The sequence below is a fragment of the Macrosteles quadrilineatus genome, unplaced genomic scaffold (assembly GCF_028750875.1).
Source record: "Macrosteles quadrilineatus isolate MER2022 unplaced genomic scaffold, UCM_ALF_1.0 Scaffold_5__1_contigs__length_97177068, whole genome shotgun sequence".
Classification (NCBI taxonomy): Eukaryota; Metazoa; Arthropoda; class Insecta; order Hemiptera; family Cicadellidae; genus Macrosteles; species Macrosteles quadrilineatus.
The window spans coordinates 46989497-47005932 of NW_026542598.1; the positions used below are offsets into that span (position 1 = coordinate 46989497).

The 16436-nt window shown below is 32.7% G+C and overlaps 1 protein-coding gene across 1 annotated transcript; it reads right to left on the reverse strand.

The window, feature by feature from the left end:
* Positions 1-4525: 4525 nt before the first annotated feature.
* Positions 4526-15625, reverse strand: LOC128993769 (calmodulin-like). Its single transcript, XM_054417753.1, has 5 exons — positions 15561-15625; positions 12186-12233; positions 11076-11250; positions 5566-5797; positions 4526-4819 (listed from the first exon to the last, which is right to left on the reverse strand). Exons 1-4 carry the CDS (start codon positions 15588-15590, stop codon positions 5676-5678), a joined length of 375 nt encoding a protein of 124 aa, XP_054273728.1. The 5' UTR covers positions 15591-15625; the 3' UTR covers positions 4526-4819; positions 5566-5675.
* Positions 15626-16436: the final 811 nt, after the last annotated feature.

Genomic DNA, 16436 nt, shown 5'->3' on the forward strand with positions numbered 1-16436 from the left:
TCTAATTAGCCTCGTCCCAGCCAACATTGTAGTCAATGTAGCACACACTTAAAACCATTAAAACACTCTGTAAATTACACCACGTGAAAACTCCATTGCGTATACAATGTTTTAACCAGCTAACATTTTAGTTTTTGATTTCTTAAGTGTTAAAACAGCTGTTTAGGGAAAATATGGTTTTGTATCTTCGGAAATTGTTCAACTAAAAAATTAATAAAACGTTGTCTAAGTTACCTCTACTGCTGGGAAAGTAAGGTCTTCAAAGTTTTCTTGCTTCAAGATTTCTCTTATTAAAAAATTGTGTAATAAACTTTCGATTGAAATAAAACTTATTAAATATAAAATGCGGATTTATTAGTTTTTAAACAACAGAGTGTTTTTTCTGCAAAGTACCATTCATTCAAAGTATCTTTTTTGGAACACTAATTCGCTAATTTTCGTGTTCAGATGATGACCTATGTCATTGGTGGATTTGCTATTGATTTACTTCCAAAACATTCTTTTTTTGTAAGACCACAAACCATTTGAAAAAAATATCATACTGATTGGACGCTTTAGAAAATGTCGTAACTGTAGGACTTTTATCATTCCGTCAAATGTTTCGTTAGCCAACAGAACATTAGGCTTAGTTGAAGGCAAGAAGCTTGGAATGACGTAAACAAATTTCTGTCATAATTGGATCCGTTTCCCTTCCACCTGAAAATATTTATAGCTTTAGCTTTTTTTGTAACAAAGATTAGAAAAGTAAGTATAAGTAATTAAGACTGTTGTTTCATTTGTACTCGACAGAAATTGATATATTTTCTTATTTGTCATCAATGTTTTGCTGATATTACCATATTATTCAACTACAACATCGTAAAACAACATAAAAAACTAATTTCCTTCTTTTATTTGGAGTTTTCTGTTTTGAAATTACTACCATTTCCTGGATAATACTTGGAAGTCATAAAAACACATTATAACAATAGTAGTATTTTACAAATATATTATGATATTTATTTAATCTTTCATTCCTATTATTTTTTTATTAGTTTTCTTGTTACATAGCTGAAAGTAATCGTATTTCCATTTAGTACAAATATAATTCCCCTCTTAATACTTATAATTATTTTTATATTAGCTTAGTGTTTACGAAAAAATCATGTAATAACTAATCTAACCATATAGACATATAGCTCCACCTATTCCTTCTTAAAATAGTTGGTTGCTGTAGAATATTTAGCTATATATTTACCACAACTTCAGCGAACCTTCATTATTAAACTAGTAAAAGAGGTTTTAGAAGTTAGAGCAATAATTTAGTTTATAGTTTCAACGGTGTTTAATGAAAATCCGGAAGCAGCGCTAATGTATTAGAAGAGATTGTAATATGTGGTTTCAACAAGTAAAGCAATGTTGTACAGTACTACACGAAGCACTCTACCACGTTACCTTTTCCAGCCCTACTCAATATACTTATCTTATTTTATGAAAATTAGGAAATAAATTTTTATTTTGTCAAATCGATTGCAACCGTACCACTTTCATTCATACTGTACTTAACGCCCACTCTACACACAATAGATGTTAAAATGACGATTAGTGTTCAAGGGGCTAACACTAACAGGATTAGTAAAAACCAAGAAGTCATTCAAAATAAAAAAGAATTAGTGATTAATGTTTGAAGTAGCAAGCTTTTTGCCTAAACTTTTTTTAAATATGTATTCAATTATAAATTATCAATCATTGAAATAAAGACGCCACCTAGGTGCGCAATTTAACCCAGATATGAGTGAACAATGAGTATAGAACGGATGATCTGTGTAGCTTTGTTACTGACTAAGATCAGCTGTTTCATTAGCAAAGATAATTTATTTAAAGCCTAATCATCTGGAACAGCTGGCTCTGGTTTCGAACCATCAAAAACCACTTACTCAGGATCAGGTGATCTTTAAAACACAAACTAACCTTTCAGTTTTAAGTTGGAAATAACTTTACACGATTTGGTTTAACGTTTAAGAGGATTAAAACAATTTGCAAGGTTTGCAATTTATTGCACTACCTCTAGACTACGAGCAATGCAAAATTATAAATATTCCTACAATAAAAACATTTTTTGCTCAACCAGAGAAATCTGCCCAACCTTAAATCAAACACAGTTCATGACACGTCCGTTGTCTCTGCAATAGAAAGCTCAGTTTGAGTAACTGCTTAGTAGGCAGAGAATCTCAAACACGATTGATATTTTGTAATCTTCTCTTCGCAGAGTCGTAATAGGCAGAGGAGTGGTTGTACGTGACGTAACGACACGTCCTCAACACGACTCCTCACACCAGATGCTGTTCATTCACAATACGAACACGGAGTTCTTTGGAAATATATTTTTTATTTCAAAATGTCCATAAATACCTGAAACTGTAAAACCAATCTTAAAGGTGGTCCATGACAATTGACAATCTTGTGAGATGTGTCTTTAAAATCCATCGTATCAAAACCACAGTAACGGATAGAAAAGGTGTGTAAACCCCTTATACCTAATAATAAACAGATAAAGTATCGAAAACTGTGTTTATGTTTTTGTAGAATACTGTCAGTAAGACTACTCAGTACAAAATGTCTAATTGAGTAGAAAATGTTTTAAAACACACACAACACTTGTTCATACTTGACACATACAATCTAGAACTGATCTAATCTGTCTTTGTTAAACTTTAGAATTAAATTAAGAAATATTTTTAAATCACAAAACATATTTTGACAGTTATTGTACACTTTATAGAACAAATTACATTCCCAATTCAATGATGGAACGTTCAACAATAGAAGTAATTCATATTCATGTTGTTCAGTTATGAATACTGCTATCGCTGCTGAAGACGAGTGATTTAGGTTGTATTTTATTGGTGTTGTCCTTTCTTCGCTTAACAAACATTCATGATCAGCTGACTATAAGTACTAAAAATGTTTGAAACTCAATGGATAGATTAGATTATGATTAGATGTGTACTAGAAACGTAAAAAATATGAAATGTTTGACAAACCTATCAAGTGATGAAGCTCAAATACTCCAAACTGAAAATTGAATGGCTTTTTAAAAATGTTATCCTTGATAGTCATGTAATTCGTGTTTTCTATCTTAAAATGTAAAAAGGTTATGCCAGTATAGTTTTGGATAAAAGTTGGACTTTTTTGTATTGATATTACAAGAGTAAAATGTAAATAGCCCAAGTTCCGTAGCAGACATGAAACATTTATACGTAACATGTATACATGTTTTTACCAAATTTAAGTTGTTTATACCTGAATAATTTGATAATAGCAATTGTTTTGTACTATTTATACTTGTAACGACTATTTTTCATAAATGAAATCTACATACAATAGTGTGTGTAATATAGCTGTATTAATAAAGGAATAATGTTATTTTCCTAACCTCTAATTCATTTGTATAAACGTCCGGTATTTATGGACCACCCGTTATTAAAATACAGTCATAACAATATGACATCATATACCGTACTTTGTTTAGTAATCAATATATACACAAAAACTTCAACATAGTTAAAAAATACCTGTCATTAAATATGTATGAAAATCTGTTATGTACACCATACACATTTAATATTACAAAATGTTATATCATAATGCCAACTTTGTGCAAAAAATGCTGTTAGCCAGTACTGTAATACAAGATTGGTGCTGTAAGTTACAATTCAAATATTTTTAATATTATCATGTTTGGAACATTTTAGGACCCCATTGAGTTGCCTGGAGCCAGATGAAACATAGAACCAATAAATAAGGGAAATGGCGCACCTACATCTGTAAAACTTTAAAGAAAAGCCCGCGAGAGGGTAAAGTTTTTTTGTTTTACACCACTCTGGAGGTTGATTTGGGTACATTTGTCAGCATGGTATCGAACTTAGTTTGTATGGATTTAATCTGCGAGAGAGATTTTGAAATGCATTTACTGTTCAGTTCTTTTATCTAAAATTTTTCTTTAGCCCGTTTAGAATTTTTAAATTACTAAAACAGCTGATAATTTAAAGATAATCCATTGTATTATGTAAATAAACATTCCTTTCCTTTCTGGTCTTCTTGTAAACATGGTTTACTATTTTTTTCTCTCCTAATATTTCATTAATACTCACAAACACTCCACATTTACTATCAACATTGCAAAAGATTTTCAATACTTAATGCAATATCAAAAACATTGTTTTATGCCAATTCCTTTGTACAGGTTAAGTGTAAGATCGATCTAGTTAAAAATCTACTTTGAAAGTAAATATCTTTTACATTATTTTTGGTAACCCTACTATATTTTAAACTAACTGCTTTGGCAGTTTTTAATAATTTTGTTTGATTAACCATTGGACAAATTAATTTAAAGCTGGGAAATAAACTGCCTATTTTTTTATATCAGATTTCATGTGCAACTTTGGGTTACCGTACTAAGTATTTAAATTCTAAATAAATCTAAGATTTTACAAAAGTCTTTGGGTTTTTGGTTTTAAAAGGTTTCTTACTCAAATTTGTTTTACAGTATCACACTTTTATTTTTCTAGCCTTTCTTGACAGAACAAGTTTGAAAACCACCAGGAAAATCATAATTGAAATTCCGAACTAAAATACACTTTTTAAAATCTTATAAATAGTTTTAAAAATGAACAATGTCTAGTTTTGAAGCTTGTCGTGCAAGATTTCTAGCTCGTGAGCTTTTTTGCCAATGAAGAGAAATTGCCTTTTGTCCATCTGAAAAATTTGCTTACAACAGATTTGGAAGGGGGCTGTGGAGGCTGTGGCTTGAAGTGTCTTAAATGGATCCAATAGAATTCTGGAACACAAATAATAATGTAAAATGTTGCTTGGGAAATATTTACCAACACTTTCATTACTACCCCTTTACCAACACTGGATTAGTCTAGGGACTCTCGTTCACCATTAACAGTAATAAAACAGAATTAATTCCAGCCAGTTTATACTGGCTAGTTTACTGGTTTAGCTATCGGACAGACAAGTAAATTGTAGACCGAAATTGTACACAGTTGATGGTGATAGACCAGCTTTTATTAAACATCATTACGATTCTTCAATTAAGTTTAAGCCACCTTGACCCGCAATAGAGCTACCTGCTAAAGGGACCAACCAAAATCGTTGTTGCAATTACGGATTATGCGTTTATGGTCCTAAGGTCGTAAATGTCGACAACACCTACTCGGCCCTCTGAAATGTTAACGGAAGGAACACTACAATGAGTCAACTACTAATGTACTACTCAAATTATATCTTCAAAGAGACTATGTATGCGAAAAAATGGAGTGGTTACACTTTACCTAAGATTGCTGTGTTTCTAGGACGCGCGTTGCAACGCGCGACACGTAAAAAACCCCCATTGCCGGGTTGGAGCGACTTTAACGCGACGGCATCGGCGCGACGGCAATAGCGCTCGTATGATATGGCCCTAACGCGCGTTGCAACGCTCCCATGTGTACAGGGTCTAAGACTTCCTAAATTGAACTTAGAAGCTAAAAAATGTCCCTTATAAAATCTAATCAACTGCAAACTATTGAAGTTTCTTACCGTTTTTGGTTATCTGTCCGTTCTTGTCCTTGACTGCCTTTTTGTACATATCATTGACTTCTTCATCGCTTAAATCTTGTTTCATTTTTCTATAAAAGGTTTTGATCTCATCACGATCCATCATTATTTTTATCAAGAAATGGAAATAATTCATCAACTGCTTTTTTGAATTCTTCCCAAACAGATCCTTTAAGGTACTGCATTAACTCCGATACGTTGACGCTACCGTTCCCTGTTTCAAAATTATTTATATATACATCATCACAGTACATAAATTCTCTTGACAGGTGATTTCTCATTAGGTCTAAAACTACACTGATAAATCTATATAATAAAATACAAAAGAAATAAAGCAATAAATATGCTATGGTTATTAAGGGATACCGGTACATAATATCTTTTTAATGTACATATCCTCCAGATATTCTTCTAATGAGTAAAATGCCCTCTCCAAAACAAAGTTTTTTTAAGAATAATTTGAATTTGGAGAATTAGGCATGTTTTTAATCGCAGAGGGCCTTTTTTTATCTTTGGCCTCATATACTGAGGAGATAAATACATTTTAATATTTTAAGCCTCGTTTTTATTATAAACAACATAGAATATAAAACCATAATATTTTATAACTTTATGTTTTTATTACTAAACATGTATTTCAATTTAATCCATTCTGCTCAATAAAATATTTTAGAAGTACTCGTTAAAGTTGATAGTTCCAGTTTGGACATACTAGACTGCTATAATGTATTCAATTAATTAATTCCTGACTACCTGATCACCTCCTCTTCGTGTTTAACCAGCCAGGGCAGGATATACATAGTCATTTAAAAATAAAACTTTCTAAAAAAACCATTCACAACTTAAGCTTTAGTTAGGTGGTGGTGGGTGGTCAAGAGTTGGTGCCTTCTCAAAATGCTCGTCAACGGAGTAGTACGGGGTTTGCAGGAGGATCTCCTTGATCTTTTCCTTAAATAGTTTAGTCTCAAGCTCTCCCAGGTAGAGTGGTAGCGCATTAAACTCTAATGGTACAGCAACTGCTGGGAAGCTATCTATTGTCAGGGACAGTCTGTATCGCTGTGTATTCAGATTCTGTACTCCTCTAACGTTGTGAGAGTTGCGCTGGCCTCGGAGTTCAGAATTGCTCAGGTTGGCTTTGATGTGAACAACACAGGCAAGAATGTACTGATTATAGACTGTAAGGATGTTTAACAATCTAAAAAGGGGTCTGCATAGCTTCCGCCTCCTGCTATTTGTAACTACTCGTAGTGCCTGTTTTTGCAAGCGAAGCACACGACTGCTGTCAGCGGCATGTCCCCACAGTTGAATGCCGTTGGCCAAACGACTGTGAAAAAACGAAAAAGACTGTCAGCAGGTACTGTGTAGTTACCTGACGTTTCAGCTTTTTCAAGAGGAAGATTGCTCTGCTTAATCTCACACAGACAGAATTACTATGAAGGCCCTACTGAACTTTGGGGTCCATGACGAAGCCTCAGCCGAAGTCATCAGGCTCTTGGAAACGATGTTCTGAACAGGCGACCGTCGTAGTAGGATCTTGCCCCCTGCCCAATAGGGTTGTACCATCCGCAAATAGTAGTGCATCTCTCTCCCAGCCTATGTCGTTCATAAGTACCAGGAAGAGAGTTGGGCCAACTACTCAGCCCTACGAAACTCTTCTACTGGGGAGGACAGTGCGCCCTACACAGCAACAATCTGACTTCTACCCTCTAGTAAGGATTTGAAGGTCTGAAGGGCCACTCTGCCAACTCCAAGCCCAGCTTCTCCAGCAGTATGTCATGGGAGACAATGTCGAAGGCTTTCGACAAGTTGCAGAGGACCAGAGCCATTGACTTTATTTTCAAAGGAGTCCAGTACCTCACTGATCAAGGAGACTAGGGCTGTTGTTGTTGATCTTGACTTCCGAAACCCGTTTTGGGAGGCTGTAAAATAGGCTGTAAATTTTGATTTACTTCAAAATGGTCGACTATCTCTCTTTGTACTATGTTCTCTATTATCTTCCCCACAGTCGGGATTATTGAAATTGCTTTATAACTTGAGGTAAGATTTTTAAAAATAGGTATAGTCTTTGAGATTTTAACTCAGTCTGGGAAAAGTCCCACCCTTAGACACCTTTTTATCACCTCAGACAGAGGCAGAGATAATCCATTAATTACAGACTTGAGGAGAGGATCCAAGGTGAAATTCCGTAGATACATGGACTTCTTAATTCGGAGAAAGATTTAACTATTTTAATTACTTACTCCTTCCCTCCTTGGTAGTAAGATTCCATTCCTCTAAGGAGGTCAGTGGCTGCACCTGGACTCCGATTTCTCCACTCCAGTTTCCAACGGCTTGTCTGCTCAGTTTTTCAGTTATGTCTTTTACTGAGACGGCAAAAAACTGGTTATAGTCATCTGGACTAGAAAGTGTATTGACTACTTTATTTTTCTTCCTCGAGTGAACCATTCATTTATTACTGACCATGCTGCCTTACATTGTTTCAGGGAACTCTGAATGCGTACTGGTACTACAGTTGCCCTTTTTTCCTCATTTACCTGGTATTTTTAATCACGCTTCGTTTTCAGATACAAAAAGTTAACTTTGTCCTTTGCATCAGGATATTGCTCAGCCTTATATCTATCAAGTATCAGTTGTATGTAAGCTCTGTCCCTGCCCATTGTTACATTCACAATCCCCCCCCCTTTCCCCTGCCCACAACTAAATTTTTATTGATAGCAAGGTACCCCTTGTGACGTATCAAATTAAAGAGCATGAAAAAATAAAATGTTTGGTGAAAAAATTGAAAATCGGCTCAAAAATTTGTGAGATATTTCACCCCCTTTCTCTTCCTACTCTTAACTTAAAATTTTGAAATTGCGAGATATCCCTTGTGACATATCAAATGAATGAGCACGAAAAAAGAAAATGTTTAGTGAAAAACATTTTAAAATTGGCCCATAAATTTGTGAGATATCCTCCCCTCCCCGGAACTTAATTTTTTTTATATCAAGGTACCCCTTGTGACATATCAAATAAAAGAGCATAAAAAAAGAAAATGTTTGGTGAAATAATATTTTTATTCAGCTTATAAATTTGTGAGATATTTCACCCCCTTTCTCTCCTTTCCCTTAACTTAAAATTTTGGAATTGCGAACTATCCCTTGTGACATATCAAATGAAAGAGCGCGAAAATAGAACATTTTTTACTAAACAATTTTTGAAATCGGGTTCTAAACTTGTAAGAAATTTCAGGATGTGTTATTAATACTTACAGCTTTAGCCATAATGTGTTGTTAGATATTACGTAATTGCCATTATTAATGATACTGTAATTTACTTAAAGTTAAAACATTAAAAAACTGTTGAAGAAAATGTAGCATTAATAACAATGTAATTGTTAATTTTGAAAGTGAAAAAACAGATAAAAATAACTATGACAATGTGTGGTAAGGATCAACACTTTCACTGGTTGAGGATTTTTGGAATTTCCAAGCAACCTTAGTTTACTTGCCCTTTTACAAGCCAATACGAGTGGGATTAGTTAGCATTCTTGTGTTCTTTAAGTAACTGTTCACTTATTGTTGTACGATGTTTAATTTAATATTAATTAAACTGAATGTAATTAATATTTTATTTATTGGTTGTGAAGTTGTCTAGTTGCAGAATAGTGTACACGTTGCAGGAACGTACCGAAATAATTTTTATTTTCGGTTCTCAGAACCAGAGTGCAATATCTACAGCAAGAGTGTTTAATGAGCGGTATCCAAATTGAAATTTTTCCCATCAATATGTACAACAATTAGTTTGTAAATTTCGTGAAACTGGATCAGTAGGTAACATTAAGAGGAGTGGAGTACGAGTTCTTGATGGTGTAACTGAAATTGAGGTTTTGGGTCACTTTACAGCAGATCCGTCAAGCTCTCTTCGTAAAGTTGCTGCCGAAACTGGGTTATCAATTAGCTCTGTACGTAAAGTAACCAATATGCACAAATTTCATCCCTACAAAGTTCAGATTTTACAGGAGTTGTACGAAGACGATTCGGATAGGAGGCTGCAATTTTTCGAACAAATGAGTCAAATGATAACAAATAACGAAATATCAGTGAAGAACATCTGCTTTTCAGGTGAGTGCACTTTTTCCTTAACGGTTTTGTTAACAAAAATAATTGTCGCTACTGGAGTGACACTAATCCTCATGCATTTACTGAAGGAAATTCCCATACGCCACTACAGTTAAATGTTTGGGCAGGGATTTTTGGAGACACTATTGTCGGTCCATTGTTCTTTGAAGGTAATTTGAACGGAGACAAACATCTAAACTTGCTGCAAGAGTCTATCGAGCCTCTCATCACGGACATAATTGAAAACACCATGATGAGAATTTCGTTTACTTTCAACAAGATGGAGCACCCCCTCACTATCGAAAGAACGCAAGGGACTAGTTAAATCTACATTTTGCTGGCCGATGGATTGGACGCACCGCAAGATCGCCAGATCTTACGCCATTGAGTTTTTTTTTTTTTTTTGTGGGGGCATTTAAAAATTGTAGTCTACAAAAACACACCCGTTGATTTAGTGGATCTCAGAAATCGAATATAAATTGAATGAAGGGCTCTAAGAAGAGACACATTCCAAAAAGTGAGAGCTGAGTTTGAAAACGGGCTTTACCATTGTATGGCAAAAAATGGTGGACATTTTGAAAACTTCCTTTAACACGTAATGAGGTATGAAAATTATGATAAATTTTAAAATAATAAGGTGGGGGAGATAGGGATTGCAATATTTCCCAAATATATCATCTGATTTCAAAAATAATTTCACCAGAAATGATTTTTTTCATACCCTTTCATTTGAAATGTCACAAGGGATTGACATTTTTTGAAATATAAAAAAATTTATAAGCCGACTACAAAGATTCTTTCACCAAACATTTTCTTTTTACATGCCCTTTCAATTGATATGTCACAAGGGATATCTCGCAATTCCAAAATTTTAAGTTAAGGGAAGGGAGAGAAAGGGGGTGAAATATCTCACAAATTTATAAGCTAAATACAAACATCTTTCACCAAACATTTTCTTTTTTCATGCTCTTTTATTTGATATGTCACAAGGGGTACCTTGCTATAAAAAAAAAAGTTCCGGGGAGGGGGGATATCTCACAAATTTATGAGCCAATTTTAAAATGTTTTTCACTAAACATTTTCTTTTTTCGTGCTCTTTTATTTGATATGTCACAAGGGATATCTCGCAATTTCAAAATTTTAAGTTAAGGGTAGGGTGAGAAAGGGGGTGAAATATCTCACAAATTTATGAGTCGATTTTTTCAATTTTTTCACCAAACATTTTTTTTTTCATGCTCTTTCATTTGATATGTCACAAGGGCTACCTTGCTATTAAAAAAAAAGTTCTTTCTATCTATTGCGGTTTTTACATAAATAAAGATGCAAGTTAAAAACATTATGTGTGTAAAAATAACGTTGCCGCATTCCTTCCCACAATCAATGTGATCTTACCGTCAATATCAGCCTTCTTAAGCATTTTTGCAGCTTCATCGTGGCTGACTTCTTTTCCTATTTTTTTCATTAACAATTGTAGCTCAGCGACTGAGATTTTCCCATCACCATCCTTGTCTACAATTGCCATTGCCTCCAATGCTTTTTCTTCTTCCTCTTTACTCACTTCATGGGGCTAAAAGAAATATTTTTACATTGGCGGATACTTTGTAAAATCTTATTAATTATTTCAATTTTCAATCCGGGTCAATTTAATGATAACTGTTGACGATACTGTGAAACGTTGAACAAAACTTAGGCTTCATACTTTTACGTTCTGGTAGGTACTTATAAATATTGGGGATGGATGGAAGCAGGCAGATGATCTGAATTTTGGTTGCTTACCAGTCTCCATTTAGGGAACAAATAGTCAATGAGTGATATCTAACCACTTTCCTTGGAGAACTGGATGGTTTTAATCGTTTGACTTATTGTTCAGGACTTACCATTTTAGTTTGAGTAATTTTTGCATTTGTACATTCAAATTACAAGTTACATTCAAATTATTTATTTTGAATCTAAATTTTAAGTTAACCAAACACGTCAGGCCGTCTCAGCTCAAAAATGTGATCTGAAAATCCTAATTTATTAAAATACAGTAACTTATAAATATGGTAAACCTATTTTCTTATAAATCTATTATCTTGGGGTTAAGTTTAAGATTTGTGATTTACTGTTTGGTTATAAAAATTAAAGGAGGGGCTATTTTATTAATTACATCTTTTTCTTACTAAACTACTTTTGAAGTAACTAAATTACCAAGAAAAAAATGTAATAAAAAACACGACCCTACAGACATTGCACGGAACTAACATTAAAATTGGCTTCAGCCGATCCAAATCTACCAGTGTTTTTAAACCAAGCTATCAATATCCCAAACAAACAATAGCTAAAATTATCATGAGGACAAATCATACGACAGATTAAAAGTTCTCGTGGTTGGGAAGTCAATTACTTTTTCTTTATCTTATGTAAATAATGTGAGTGCATGAATGTGATGGTTTACAGGTTTGTAAAAAAAACTTATTATATGTAATTATTTAATATATTTTTTGCTTAGGATGTTTATACCTTAACATCCTCCAGGTCTGCATCAATCGTTTTCAAGTCCAGTATAACCTAAAATCCCATAAGATAGATTAAAAGTACTGATATTATAGACCAAACGAAAACACATAGGGTTTTTTTCTGTTTTAACACACATAACAAGTAAAACATAAAAATTGTATTTTTTTATTACTAAGCAAACATTAAAATAACCTCGGGCAAAGGGTTTTGAAGCCACAGTTTACCATTCTTTTAATATTTTATTTTACTTTACTTTACTTACTTTAACTGAAATTAAAATATTAGTTCAAAATATATAGCAATAAGTTGACTCACTAAGAGAAAATAATTTTTGTTCTTACAGTGAAAATAAAATAGACTCGACGAAAAAAAAAAACTGATAGTAACTTAGCGGAATTACTCGTTTCTTATATTTTGAAGATATACAAATTAAATGAGCTTATTCAAAATCCACATTCAAAATCATTCTTTTGTGTAAACTTGTGTCATACCAGTCACCGCTTCTTTTGAATTATGAAGTTAATAGCTTAAAGGGTTCAAAATCTATGGATTCATTTGTAAAATCACATAGAGACAGACAGGCTGAAAATCATCCTTTATATATACAGTGTGAGTTTTAATTGCCCCCTCTAAATTTTGTCTACAGTTTTTCAAATCTTGGATTTGCCACATTGGCTGCAAAATAGTTATTTTAAATGTAAAGGTGGGGTTGTGACCCATTATTTCAAAATATATTTTTACCCTGATTACAATGCTACAATCCGATTTCAAAATATTGATCCATTCCAAAGTTACGAGGACTTTTTACAACTTTTTTGCCCATTTTGACATTGTGAATTTACAAACTGAGACAATAATCTCAAAATAGTAGTACATAAATATAAGTATACCCAACCAGTCATTGTCGACCGATAAAAGATAACTTTGGAATGGATCAATATTTTAAAAATGGATTGTAGCATTGTAATCAGGGTACAAGTATTTGGGCCAGGGTAACTAGCTGGAAATAATATTAATAATAAATCTTTATTGTGATTTGGTAATATAAAATTACAATAGACAAGGTCACATTTGTTACATGTTTCGTTACATATGTTAAATAAAATATTAAATGGGCTACAACAGAAAATGTTAAAATAAAGTTAAATGAATCTTAAAAGGATAAAGCATCAGTAATAATACAAAACTTTTAAATTAACAGGGGGAAAACCATAACAAGAACAAAGAATCATCAAGACTGCTTGGAATCACATTTAAGAGTTGAAAAATCTACGTTCTGCAAAAACTCCTCGAATGAATAAATACCCCCGCCGCAGCAAACCTGCAGACTAAGCGAATTTCTATTAACCTGATTGGATGTACACTAAAATGCCTCCATAAAAATATCACATTTATTTCCTATTTAAATAGAATTAGTGTAACGAGTACTTAGGTTTGCGGCAACAGGGAGGGTAAAAAAGTGTTTTTTTTTTTTTTTTTTGTAAAATGTTAATAGTTTAGTAAGAAATGAATGTTTTTTTCCAAATTCGATCAAAATATGTTCATAAACAAGCAAACTACAACAGCCATATATTCTCCTTAAGAATAACAAAGGAATTTAAAATTTACAATTTTTTGGGATTTTCTCCGTAACCATTAGGCGCACAATCACGCTTCAATATACGAAATTATATGTTTTTTATGCTCTACAAAATGGTTAGGAAAGAAATTGCGAAATTTTGTGTTTTTAGGGTCAAAAATGGGAAAAACCTATTTTTCCCTATAAAACCCCGTTCCCATAGTCCGATCATGCTGGTTCGCGAACTCGCTCGAATAAATGTAGGTTTACACGTTTGTACCAAATTTCATCAAATTAGGATCATTTTTGCTCGAGTTGTCGTGCTAACGGGCACATATATATATGTATATAAATATATATATATATATATATATATATATATATATATATATATATGATTTAATAACATTGTGAAAGACTGTGACCATGACCTTAGTGTCGAAATGCATCAATCATTAAAAATAATTTAAAAAAGGGTACTATGGTGTATTATTTATTAATATTAATTACAGTAGCCCTAAACGTGAACAATATCAAATACAATATATAAATATATATAAAAATATATTATATATATATATATGAATTTGAACGGATGGTGTTTCTGGCCTCTAGGGACCTCAAAACGAAAAAGTAAATCTGTCCCGGGTCCAGGTCTTACCATGAGTACTAAGGTAATAGCTTATTCCCTATATGGGAAATTCGCTAAAAGCACGACTTGATAATTTTGACCTATACAAATGAATGCTTTCCTGATTTCTAAAATATATTGGAAGTTTATTAAATAGTTTTATTTGCAAATATTTATAACTTTTGATAAATTTTGTTATCCTGGCTTGAGGAATATATAAATCTGTTGAATATAATAGAATATAAAGGGTGACAACCCCACCTTTACATTTGAAATAAATATTTTGTATCCAATATGGCAAATCCAAGATGGCAGCTGGCTAGAAATTACCACCTTGTCAAATTAAGTACTTACCGACCAACAATGTTTGAAAGTGGTCTGGGATTGATATTTGAAAAACTGTAGAAAAAAGCTGGATAGGGACAATTGAAACTCACCCTACAGGGTCCCACGAAGAGGATTAAACGTTTGATTTTATATTTCTTGCCCATTTCTTTGCCTAAAACACTTAATGTTTTTAAATTATAATTTTTTAATATACTACAATTCTGTTCCTAAAAAGGAGTTGAAATGTTCCCAGAATATTTGTCAAACATAATTTAAGTTGTGTTAAGTTTTAAAATGTTCGGTTCATAAATTACAAGTATTCAAAAATCAAACGTTTAAACCTCTTCGTGGGACACCCTGTATATACATTTTAACGGATAATGTTTCTGGACTCTGGGGACGTCCAGAATCTTTTTAAATGACAAACATTAAGTGGTCTAGCAACTAAGTCTTCCTATGCCACCTACTGTAATAACTTATTAGCTCTAGGATTCAATAAATCATTGCACTTTTTTATGTTCCCTACTAAGACCCGGGTAATTTAAGTAAAAAAATACTTAATCAAATAACTTAAGTTCATCCATGTGCTTACGTGGACACTAAGCACATTTCTTTATCTGATACCTCTGATTCAAAAACTAATAAACAATTATTCAGAAAACGCATATAAGAGATTAGTGCTTAGTGTGGATACAAAATCATCGCAATATAGAGTACAATTAACTGAAACTATCGAAATATAAAGTGCAATTAATCGAAATCGTCACAGTATATAGTATAATTAATCTAAATCACCAGAATATAGAGTACAATTAATCGAAATCATTGGAATATAGAGTACAATTAATCGTTTAGTACTTACAATTAGTAAAACCGCGACTATAACTTTCATGGTGAGTTTGCAATACTGTAAGGCCAAACGCAACGTTTCAGTACCGTTACATTTGGCAGCAATTACTCTTGGTGACTCACACAGATCAATTTTATGTTTAATTTCAACATTGATGGATTGACAGTTCTCTTACTCGTTTCGTTTTAACATTTCGAATGACGATTTTCATCTTCATGAAATACGGTTTTAAATAATGGTCTTTCCAAGTAAACAATATTTCTTAATATCTTTGTTTACTTACCTTAAATACAACATTGTAACAACATTCAACATTGTATTGACATATTGTACAACATTGTTTGTTGTTTACCTTTACATAAAACAGTTGACAAATAGTTTGGACTTTTTACCGTGTAAACCTAAAGTTGCCTGAATCCCCAAATTCCTTTTTTACCAAAACCAGATTATTTAAAGTGTCTGTATAAAATATATAATACAATCAATCATTTATTTATTCATTCATTCATGAAAAATTTATCGGCAAATTGTTTAAATGTGTGAATCAGAAAACAGATTTTAAAAATACTTTTAGTTTTCTAGCAAAAGCAACTTTAGTACATATTCGTACATTTTCATCCTGCCTACTAATATAAAGATGAACTTTAAAAGCCTATATGTAAAAAAAAATACATCAAATGAATACATAACGATGTACGTCTTTTAGGAAATAAACGAATGATACATGTGAAGTATTAATAAATTAGAAATACAATAGATTGCAGTAAAGAGCTAACAAGTACTTAAGGAGGACTGTAGTTAAAAGCTATCTTTACATCCCGTGGGTTTTATTACATTGATGTTTTGGAATGTTTTCAATATAAGTAATTGTAAATCAGTTTTTAATTA